The sequence below is a fragment of the Heptranchias perlo genome, chromosome 4 (genome assembly GCF_035084215.1).
Source record: "Heptranchias perlo isolate sHepPer1 chromosome 4, sHepPer1.hap1, whole genome shotgun sequence".
NCBI classification, from domain to species: Eukaryota; Metazoa; Chordata; class Chondrichthyes; order Hexanchiformes; family Hexanchidae; genus Heptranchias; species Heptranchias perlo.
The window spans coordinates 63,321,910-63,333,814 of NC_090328.1; the positions used below are offsets into that span (position 1 = coordinate 63,321,910).

At 39.1% G+C, this 11,905-nt stretch overlaps 1 protein-coding gene across 2 annotated transcripts in view; it reads left to right on the forward strand.

The window, feature by feature from the left end:
• The window catches only part of srfbp1 (serum response factor binding protein 1), a 186,133-nt gene extending 174,228 nt beyond the window's left edge, over positions 1-11,905 (forward strand). For both annotated transcript variants that reach the window (XM_067983019.1, XM_067983020.1), the window contains 3 exons: positions 6,867-7,587; positions 7,717-7,751; positions 9,521-11,905. In XM_067983019.1, coding sequence (XP_067839120.1) covers positions 6,867-7,587; positions 7,717-7,751; positions 9,521-9,705 — 941 coding nt within the window. In that variant the 3' untranslated portion in view covers positions 9,706-11,905. The remainder of the gene's footprint in view (positions 1-6,866; positions 7,588-7,716; positions 7,752-9,520) is intronic.

Sequence of the window (11,905 nt, forward strand, 5' to 3'; positions counted from 1 at the left end):
AGTGGAGACTATTTCATCACACTCCTGACTTGTGCCTTGTAGATGGTGGGAAGGCTAGCTAGTTAACTACTATCATATATTCTCCCAATCATCAGTAAATGGAAGAAGCCATCAATCGTGCTATCAAGTGGTGCCTAAACAAATGTGCCCGACATCAAGGCAACATTTGATTGAGTATGGCACCAATTCTCTCGATTCAGGAATCGTTCCTTTAGATTGGAAAATTGCACATGTCACTCCGCTATTTAAGAAAGGTGAGAGGGAAACCAGGGAATTACAGACCAGTTAGCCTAACATCTGTTGTCAGGAAATTACTAGAGTCTATAATCAAGGGTAGAGTGACTGAACACCTTGAAAAATTTCAGCCGATCAGAGACAGCCAGCATGGATTTGTAACGGTTGGGTTATGCCCAACAAACCCAATTGAATTTTTTTTTAGTGGTGACTAAAGTAGTGGACAGAGTAATGTCCGTGGATGTTGTTTATATGGACTTTCAGAAGGCATTCGATAAAGTCGCTCATAAGAGATTGTTAGCTAAAGTTGAAGCTCATGGATTGAGGGCAAATTATTGACCTGGTTAGGAACTTGGCTACACAGCAGGAGACAGAGAGTAGGGATAATGGGCAGGTACTCAAATTGGCCGGATGTGGCTAGTGGTGTCCCACAGGGATGTGTGTTGGGGCCTCAACTATTCAATGAATTTATTAATGACTTAGATGACGGGACAGAGCGCCACATATCCAAGTTTGCCGATGACACAAAGACAGGCAGCATTGTAAGCAGTGTAGATGGAAGAATAAAATTAGAGCGAGATATTAATAGATTAAGTGAATGGGCAAAACTGTGGCAAATGGATTTCAATGTAGGCAAGTGTGAGGTCATCCACTTTGGACCTAAAAAGGATAGATCAAAGTACTTTCTAAATCGTGAAAAGCTTGAAACAGTGGAGGTCCAAAAAGACTTAGGGGTCCATGTACATAGATCATTAAAATCTGAGATTGATAGATTTTTGTTAACCAAAGGTATTAAGGGATATGTGCCCACGGCGGGTATATGGAGTTAGGTCACAGATCAGCCATGATCTCATTGAATGGTGGAACAGGCTCCAGGGGCTAAATGGCTTACTCATGTTCCTATGACATACAGGAAAATGGTTGTGTTTGTCAGAGGCCAATCATCCCCGTCCCACAACATCGCTACAGGATTTGTTCCTCTGCCCGACCATTTTCAGCTGCTTCATCTATGGTCTTCCCTCCATCATAAGATCAGGAGTAGAGTTATTTATTGATGGTTCCACAGAGTTCAGGTCCATTCACAAATCATCCAGTAAGGAAGCAGCCCATGCTGGCCTACTGTAGGACTTGGATAACATCCAATCTTGGGTTGACAAATGGTGCGTGACCATTGCCCCGCCTAATTACCAAATAATAACTATCTATAACAAGAAAAAGCTCCGCCAATTCCCACAGACCTTCAACAGCAGCATCATCGTCCTGTCTCCTGGCATCAACATCTTGGGAGGGGCACACGTCAATTTACCAGAAGTTTAACTGGATCAGCAATATCAGCACCTTGGCGACAAGAGCATGCCAGTGACTGGGTAGTCTGCGATGAGTGGCCCACCCTCTAATCCCTAAATGCCTCTCCACCACCTACAAGGCTGAAGTCAAGAGCGTGATGAAATACTCACCAGTCGCCTGGATGGGTGCAGCTGCAATAACCCTCGAGCAGCTTGACACCATCCAGGACCACTTGATCCGCTCCTTTGTCCCTGGACTTGATATCCAGTCCCTCCAATGTGCAATGTAGATGCAGCATCTACTAGGGGAGCGGGCAGGAAATTGGACATGAATTTAGATTTGAGGTTAGGATCAGATCAGCCATGATCTTATTGAATGGCGGAACAGGCTCGAAGGGCTGATTGGCCTACTCCTGCTCCTATTTCTTATGTTCTTATACTATCAATAGGATGCACTGCAGCAACTTACTAAGCTTACTTTGACAGCACCTACCAGCGACGCAAACTCTAGTCACTGAGAAAGATGAGCAGCAACATCATGGGAGTATCATCACCTCCACGTTCACACACACCATCCTTACCTGGACATCTACCACTATTCCTTCATCATTGCCGTGTCAAAATCCAGGAATTCCCTATTTAACACCATTGTGGTAACTCCATCACCACATGGAATGCATTGGTTCAAGGAGAAGACATCTTGATGTCATCAAACCCTTCACTTAAATTTCAGGCTTGTAAATCAATGCCAGTTTTCTATTGTTCTCCATGTCTTTTTCTTGTTATTATCCCTTTCCTATACTTTATCCTGTTTTCTTACAGTTCTCTTTTTATCATTGCCTCAAGTGCCAATTCTGTGGAATGGAACATCTTTCCATTTTCACATCCAGTATCTGTCAAACACTCTGAGGTGTAAGTACAGGATGTATTAGACACTGAGTAAAATTCTGTACTCTGCCTTGTTAATGTGCCTTTATCACAGCCTCAGAAAAGTTCCCCATTGTGAATTTTTCCATTTTACACGCTAGTCATCCTTATGTTTGTTCAATTTGGGAACTTTTATGCTGTGGACCTGGGTCAAGACTGTGCAAATTAATTTTATGTTGTAACCTTTCAGCCAGTAGGAGAGACATTCATCTCATGCCTGGGTTCAAACCAAAGTGCTCGAAGTGAAAATCCACTTCACTCAGTTCCCAAGCAATGTCAAGTTCAAACACTGAATCCAGTTTTGTAACAGGCCCCTATGTGGATGAAATCTGTAAATTTCATCGATCTGGTTTGCGCTCAAGTTGAGACATATAAGCATATTTTTTTTTGAAGTAACTAATGTTGAAAAAGCTGCAATTGGCTACAGTGACTTGATTTCCTATAAGAAATACATCAAAATAATTGTACATTAAGAAAAAATGTTAGAATTTTTGTCTAAGTTCCAGGATTTGGTACAAAGGTGTGTGTGATATCTAATGAAGTGAACCCCCGAAAACGGGTGCTGGGATCGTGGTGCGTGATTAACCCAGGCCCAGTCGTGAGATGTAGGCAGCACATAACATTCATACTACATGCTGTTTTGCATGATTGCTGTGTGCAGCCAGCACTACCTGCGCTGTTGAGTGGCTGCTCACCTGCAGGGAACCCAGATATTGTGAGTGGCTAGCACCACTTAAAAGCAGCCTACACCTCTTAAAGGGGAGGTGCCGTGTGGCTGCAGGAAATGGTGGAAGTCAGTGGTGAAGTGAATCTGTGAAGCTTGTTGACGATGGGAACTCTGGAATTTTTAATGAGCAACAACTTGACTGCTCAAAGTTTGAAGGACTCTTATATTTTCAAAATATAAGATACGGGTCTGAATGGAGTCTGAACGGAGATCAACAATCACACACACAAAACGCAGATGCAGGTCCCATCCTTATAGGAACATAGGAACAGGAGTAGGCCATTCAGCCCCTCATGCCTGCTCCGCCATTTGATAAGATCATGGCTGATCTGTGATCTAACTCCGTATATCCACCTTTGGCCCATATCCCTTAATACAAACTGTTGAGTTATTTTAAAACATTGAATAAAGGTTGCTCACAACTACATCCCACATCCTCCAATCTGCACGCCAGACACCGCCAATCTGAGTTTGTACCGGGCTTGCACGAGAGCGTGCACCAAGGTTCTCTAATGATGCAAGAGGTGGACAGAAGGAAGGGCATCCGTTATATCCGTCGGGGGGCATGAGGCCCTCCAGACATATGCTCCCGAGGCAGTAGGGGATGAGGTCAATGCCAGAGCATAGCATCACAAACATGGATGCAGTGCAGGAAGAAGCGCAATGATTTGACACAATTGGCCACGGTGAGTGAGTTCAACTGTCAAGTGGCATATCCTATCAACTGTATCCACTGTTCCACACACTACACCCCCCCATCACCCACCTACCAACAAACTCTTTCAATCAGTACTCAACTCATCCAATCACCCTCACACATTACCACTGTTGCAGGCCGCACACCCACAACTCACGGGTCACACACACTGGGGGCCAATAAAAGGCACGGCGAGAGCGGACCTGAGGGCCAATAAAAGGAGCAGTGAGAGTAAACCTGAGGGGCCAATAAAAGGAGCAGTGAGAGCGGACCTGAGGGGCCAATAAAAGGAGCAGTGAGAATGGACCTGAGGGGCAAATAAATGGAGCAGTGAGAATGGACCTGAGGGGCCAATAAGTGGAGCAGTGAGTTGGCTAGCAGGCAAGAATCTATTGCGATCACACATATATTCTGTACACCTTGTCGTAAACTGGGACCCTTCATACACAATAGAAAGTTCTTTCCTGCACTGTGGTTTATGGATGTCATTAGATTAACAAAATTTCCAATACTTGGAATGATGGTAGCATATTGCACTAAATTATACTTTTATTGCTTCAGGTTCTTCTGGTGAGGCAGGTTCATTGTAAGATGTAACAGAACAGGGAACTCATCACTCAGAGGAAAGCTCTGTGTAAACTAGACTAAGAGTCTATGAACGTTTCAGTACAGTTAATGAGTATGGTCGTCAGAGTGGGTTGTAATGTTTGGTAATTGTCTGCTATAAGAGCAATGAAGATATTTTATTTTTTGAGAAAGGCATAGAAGTTGTTTGGAAAGCAGGGATTTGTTAACCAAGCCCGTGATGAAGAATTTTGTAAATCACTAAGTTGCAGTTTTGGACAGACTACTCTACAGTGGTGTTTACAGTATCAAGAAATAAAGGCTAATGAGTTGAATAGCCTCCCTAGTGTTATAATGTCTGATTTTGTAAGAACATTTCATAATAGCATAGGAAGATCACTGATCACGAAGAAGAGGGACAATATTCTTGCAGCAGCACAGTACATCTACATAACTAGGTCGTCTACAAGGAGATTTAACATAACCTTTCAAGAACAGGAATGTTTATGCATTTCTTTGTTACAGCAAGTAGTAGTTGTAGATTGTCTAACAATATAGTGGAAGAGGCATTTCCATCATATATTTCTATCACTCTCAAATTGCACTGATCCTTGGTGCTTTTTCAGCTGAAGGTAAAATTGAGGGAGCAATTGGTCTCATCTAACTCCAGATAAAAATTCTGCCAAGAAAGTGTATTGAAAAAGGTTTGCAGTTTAGTGACCAGCTGCAAACCCACAACATTAGTGTATCAAATTCTGCTTTGAGTATTTGGAGTTTTTTAGTAGGCTGCATGGCTGGATAATTTTCTTTTATTCCCCCTACCCTGCAAGTGGATGTACAGAATGTGGCTGCATACTGTAAAAGTAAATATCCATAGCTCTTGTGCAATGAATATACTTCAAAAGCTACTTTAGTTTTACAGAATGTGTTAAAAGGATACATGTTTAGTGTGTTATGAAGGCTTTATTGTTTGGCTTTGCAGTTAAAATTCATGCTTTTTCTTTCACATTTACCATCCGTCTTCAATGCTGCTGTTCATCCCTTAATCTGTTGCCTTTTTATGCTTTCAAACAAATGTTTGCAGTGTTGATCAACAATGGTAAATTCAGAGGTTCATGGGGATATTTTCTCATTTTTGCAAATTAAGACCTTCCCTCTTCAAAATAAATCTTCACACTAAAAAGGCAAAAATTATCACAAACCACTAAAACCATTCATACTCAGAAACATTCTTTACATTTAAAATGAAAATATACAAAGTATTGTGCATATATATTGCATTATCCGATACAGTGACCAAGATTATAATGGCTAAGGTCACAGGCAGGTGAGATACTACTTATCCATCCCATTCGTAACTGCCAATTTCAGATCAGTGCAAAGCAGTTGGAGGAAATATCAATGCAACAGCGGCAGTATAACTTGGGAGTCAAGTCTCCGATCTGACTCCTGAGTACACTAGACTTGGGAGACCTGAGGCCCACATCCAGAAACCAACTCTTACAGGTTTGAGTTTGCATTGGGTGGATTATTTTTTTTTAAAGCCTGCTAGGGTTGTGTAGTTATGTGTTTGCATGTAAGCAGGCATGCATAGAGCTCTCTCCTGGTGATTTGGGTCTTGCTGGATGTACTTCCCCTTTCATAGGTTTCAATCTGGTAGTCAAGTATAACTGCAGCCTTAAAGAACCATTAAGATTTGGATTACACTTAAAGCTATATATGGTGCACAGGAAATAAGCAATCAAATATTCTTATAGTAAACGTTATGTATAGTCTTTACATATGTCACTCGCATTGAACTGAGCCAGAATATGAACAAAATAGGCACACATTTAGAAATTATAAAATACAATGTTTAGATGAGATTAGGGATCACAATACTTAATTTTTCAAAGCCTCCAATCACAAGAACTAAAATACTGGTGTATGTGTCCCATTCCAATTTTCAAAAGGCAAAAAGACAAAAGTGTTACTGTAACCAACTGCTAACTTTTTATAAAGTATTATATTTTTTAATTTAATGTCAGGACTGGATTAAAGAAGTACTAAATGTTATAAAAAATGTAAAAATGTTTTAAGATAATGGCTTGAGAAGATTTTATCTTAACACATTTCTCCTCTTCCTTCCCACCACGAAACAACTAAATAGAAATCACCACTTGGGAACACCCTGATAGCAAGCAAAGTATTCTGTTTATCCAGTTGTATGTGGCACTAGCAAATGACAAAATATTCTCTAAGTGCACACTCCTACTAATGGGTTTCCAGCTCTTCTAAAAAGCTCCGTTGAGGAATAACAGTTGACGTGGGAATTCTGAAGAGCAAGTAAATGTGATATAAAATAGTTTTAAAACCAGTTTTGTGAAAGAAGTTTATTGGGAAAAATGAGAGTAGTGTGTTTAAGTGACGGTTTTTGCATGTTTTCTTCCAGCTGCTGTAAATTCATTCAAAGAAGCTAGACAAAAAACAAAAGGGCAGAGATTGCACAGTGAGTCTAATCTGGAAGCAGAATCATTACAACAGACAAGTCCAGAAGAAGATTCACCCGATAAAACAAATATGATAAAAGAGGATGAAACTACAGGTGAGAGAACCAAAAAAACAGCCATCAAACAAACCAGTGCAACTGCAGATAAATCTGAAACTGAAGCTTTGAATGAAGAGAATCTCAATCATGATGACACCTCCATAATCCAAGCTGCAGAAGTGTCATTGGCTTCTCAAGATATTGAAGAAAAAAAGTCAACCCTGTCAAATACACAGAAAAAATTACAAGTTTTCATTAAGTCGCAGAACATAAAACCCACTGAAGCAGATGCTAGTGATCTAGATGTCTCCAGTGATGAAAAAAAGGAATATTTTGACGATAGTACTGAGGAGAGGTTTTACAATCAGATATCTAGTGATGACAGCGGGGATGACGATTTCTTCATTGGAAAGGTGAAAAGAACAATGAAAAAAAAGCAAGAATTTGATCCAGCTCTTGAAACCAACACTGTGAAAGAAGAGGAAAAAATTGTGCCAAATAGCATGAAGGCAGCAAAGAGTGATCCCATTGGTGTTGGTGGAAAAAAGAACACCAGCACAAAAACAAAATTTGAATCTTTATTTTGTAATAGTTTGTCTGGTTCAAATGCATCAAAGCAGAAGAGGTAAGATCCAGGTTTAATTTCAGTTTCAAATATGTTTTTAAATTAAATTGTAATAAATAATATAAAAAGTAAATACTGTTGCCCAACAGCAAGATAAACTGTTTCAAACCATTGTCTATATTTTCTCAGCAACTTTCAAGGAAATATCAAGAACAAGAAATCAGGTCAGTGTAGATACTGTTTTTTATGATCATTTTGACTCCAATCAGTATCTCTTAAATATATCTAAGCAATTTGTTGCCCTAATTTTGAAAATGAATTTCATGCTGCTGTTGTATACTTTGTTGTGAATGCACCGAGGAGTATCACACCATTAGAAGTGTGCAAGCAAGTAAGGAGGATACAGCATGGTGGAGTACTTGGGATCACCAATTTGTGGCACCATAAACTGTTGGCATGTGTCTTTGTGGGAAAATGCTGAACAAAGCAGGGGGGAAGAGGGTTTTACATGGAATGAGCTGGGCAGTTTCAACCCAAGTCCTAATGAGCATGACTTTGTAGTTCATCAGTGGGGCCATGAAGATTGAGGTATGAAAAATTTACACTTATGCAATATGTGGGGAACCAGGCTACCCTCATGCACCTCCTAAGGACCTATTTAAAGCAGCAGACTACAGAGTCACCTGGGAAAAGCAGGAAAAAAGAGGAAGAAAATAACTTTGTAGAGAGAGGGGTCACATCTTCATAAAAGAAAAGAATAAGCAAGGTCAATTAGCCCAATGCTTATGTCTCTTCTAACAGATCACTTCAAGGACTGCCCTCTAATTTGTTCAGTTTCCTGATGGAGGTTAATAATCTCAGATTTCCAAAATATGAAAACTGAAAATTTTCCCTGCCCTTGAGGGTAATTAAGCAAAAATCTTCATGGTATCCACCTTCAAGTAATGAACCCTAAAGCATTGCATTCCTTGAGATTCCTATGATCAGAGCAAGGCGGTGTGCTAGATATCTGAGGATAAGCATTGTCAGGTCAGGTTTCACTAGAAAAAATATGAAATGTTTTACGTTTTATTAAGATTTTTTTTAATCATCACATTTTTTTAAAATAGTGCCCATCCATGCTGGGAAATTAAACACTTTCTCACTTCAGTCATCCAATGTTTTCATTAGATGTGTTACAGGACAGGTGCAGAATAAGGATTTCTCTACTGTGCTTCAAAAATGTGTTTTAATGAGAAAAGCATCCCTATTGCATAAGTGTAAATTTTTCATACCTCAATCTTCATGGCCCCACTGATGAACTACAAAGTCATGCTCATTAGGACCTGGGTTGAAACTGCCCAGCTCATTCCATGTAAAACCCTTAAATCTGGCAGGCAAAATAAATTTTCATCCCATCAGCCTGGTCTGGATTCTAACGCAGATTTTAGAAGTGAAACGGTAAATTGCTAACTCACTGCACTACCCAATCCTTGGAGGTGGGGAAATATTTTTATGAAGAATGGATTGGACCATTGTATAGCCTTCAGACATCATTTTTAAAACAACAAACATCCCACTCAATTTGGTATCTCTGAACATTCCACTTTACTTGCTACTGTAATTAAGTTTAGAATTTCCTGCCCTCAGTAAGTCGCACAAAATTGCTTAATTTTATTATTTCTGGTCCCGTAGATGTTTTTCAAAAAAAATTCAGGTGCTGTGCAGAGGGTCATCTTTTTCCCAAGAGTAGAATGAATGCTTATTTATGTCATACTGTTAAAAGGTGAAAACTGATACATTTTAAAATATATAACATTAGGAGAGAATGACATGTTGACTATACAACACAAGAATTATTTCATACTAAAATGTAATAATACCTTTGCTACAGTAATATAATGAACTTATCACATGGATCTGAAATCTCTTGTGTGGTATAAGTGCATTGTACTGTAAATGAGTTCTGATTGCTTGCAACTCGTAACTCTTGTGGTTTTTTTTGCCTGTACAGCTGTTATACAAAAAAAGCCCCAGAACAAAAACCTGCCCTTTCGTGAGGGATCATGTGGGAGGCCTGGAGTTACAATTCCAAAGCCACAACAATCACTTCATCCCTCTTGGGAAGCAAGTAGAAGGCGGAAAGAGCAGACCCAGATCCTTGCATTTCAGGGAAAAAAGATCAGATTTGATGATTAGTTTTTTTTAAACAGGGAAATAACATTGTATTACATTGTTCTGTATTAAAGACAGTTCTAAAACCACATTAAAAGGTAAGGACAGTAATCACATAGCTATCAAACATCTGTCTTGTATTTTTATACCAAAAGGAATTGCAGAGTTCATTTTAGTGCTGTTTATTTATCACAAGATAGTTTTCAGGTTTTTTTTTTAAAAGTACTCTTTATGACTAAACATTTAGTAATATCATATTAACATACAAGATCTGTTAAATATTAAATACATAATCTGGGAAATGCTTTTGGATGAGGAGTTCTTGTAACTTTATATTTTTCAGGCTGGAGATATTCAAGATATGCAAATAAAGAACAGTTGAAGTCTGGCTGTAGAATTAAATTTTTAAAATAATTTCTGTAATTATAGATGATAATTTGGTGTATCCACTCATCCAGCTTTTTGTTAATTATTTAAATTTGTGATATTCATTGTTTTGGTCAAGTTGTAAAAACACATCCATGTCATAATTTCCTACTTTATCTTTCGTGAATTGTTCCCACAACAGGAAAATCTTTTAACCTTGAATATTGAAAGACACTTTTTTTTTGTAATGATGAATGTTAGCAAGAGAACTGGATAGTGTTTCTCAGGGTTCTCTGAATAAATTCTGCCAATAGTCAATTTGATGCAAACCTTTTACTGGAGTGCTCAGAAAGGTTAATACTTGACTATAAACCAAAAACAAAAATCATGGATACTGACCAGGAACTTTTCTGTAGAGAATTTCTAATTTTCAAATGCTGATTAACTCTTAGAATGCTGCCAGCTCCAAAGAATTTCAGATTCCTGGGGCCAGCCATGAACTAAGTTAGGCGGAATAGCCTTTTTTATTGATCTTGTGATTTATAGTACTACGCGGACTGAATGTTGGCTTAGTGTTACTTGCAAATTATCTAGACTCTGGAACATCATTGCTTACACATCCATTAGATTAGTTCACTCCATTAAACCACAATGGTGTAATGTAGATTCTCAGAACTGTAGATATTCGATTGTTATGTAATCATTATAACTATGGCAACAAAATCGTATGCCACTGCTTTGTTTTGTTTTTTTGTTGGTGTTTTGATTCAAAATTCTATAATGTCACCCATTGTGTTTCTGCATCACAGAATTTTGAATAATAAAAAAACACAACACAACAGTGCCATAAGATTCTGTTGCCATGGTTGCAATAGTCATATAACGGGATTCTCTTTGAATACTTCCCGTTCTGAAAATCTAAATTGTGATTCTATTTATTCACCTGATAGGAGGACCTGTTTAGTCCTAAATGCTAGTGTCTGCACTTTCTAACATAAATGAGATATTGCCAGTGTCTCTGGTGCATGGATTATCACCTCAAGAAGTGAATTTTCTCCACACCACAATGCCACTGATGGAAAAACATAAATGGTCAATGACATGAAATGCATCTGGCTGCAGATGGGCTGAACATACAGCCCAGCAATGCGATTTTTGCATTGCGAGCCTATATCGACCTTTCCCCAACATTCAGGAAGGCTCATGGCCAGAAACTTAGTCACAGATTTTCAACAGCTGTGTTTATTTCCCTGTTGCCACCCCTCAATTTAAGCAAGGCAGATTCAGGACCACTTGCATTTTGCAGAACCACATCAATTGGAAACAGTTCCCCAAAATAAATACGTTTATCTTTACATTAAAAAACATTGCACCACAATACCACAAAGATGGTATGTTTATAATGATAATTATTGAGTGATTCGGATAAGTTTGTGGTCCATCCAACACTCGGCTCCCCTCATGACTTGTGTGATGTTTACATCTTTGACTACATAATGGTCCACCAGAGGGATGTTAATCAGGTGCCAATGTTTAGAACGAGGGTGCATCCATGTAGTTTTGTATTTGCCTGAAGCCTGAAGAGTATGACTGAAATGGTGAGATGGTGTTCTGTACACATCCTAAGGAGCAGTGTTCCATTACTGTTGTACTTCCCTATGCCATGTCTACCGATGATTCCCTTTCAGGACTGGTGGTCAGCTCCTACACATGTATTGAAGTCACCCATGATAATGAGCTTGTCCCTTCTTGGCACCTCTGAGATGACGTGCTCTATTTCTTCATAGAATTTATTTTTGTTTTCATCAGTGCATAGGTACTAATAGTGGTGACAGACAATAAAACTCTCAGACATCAA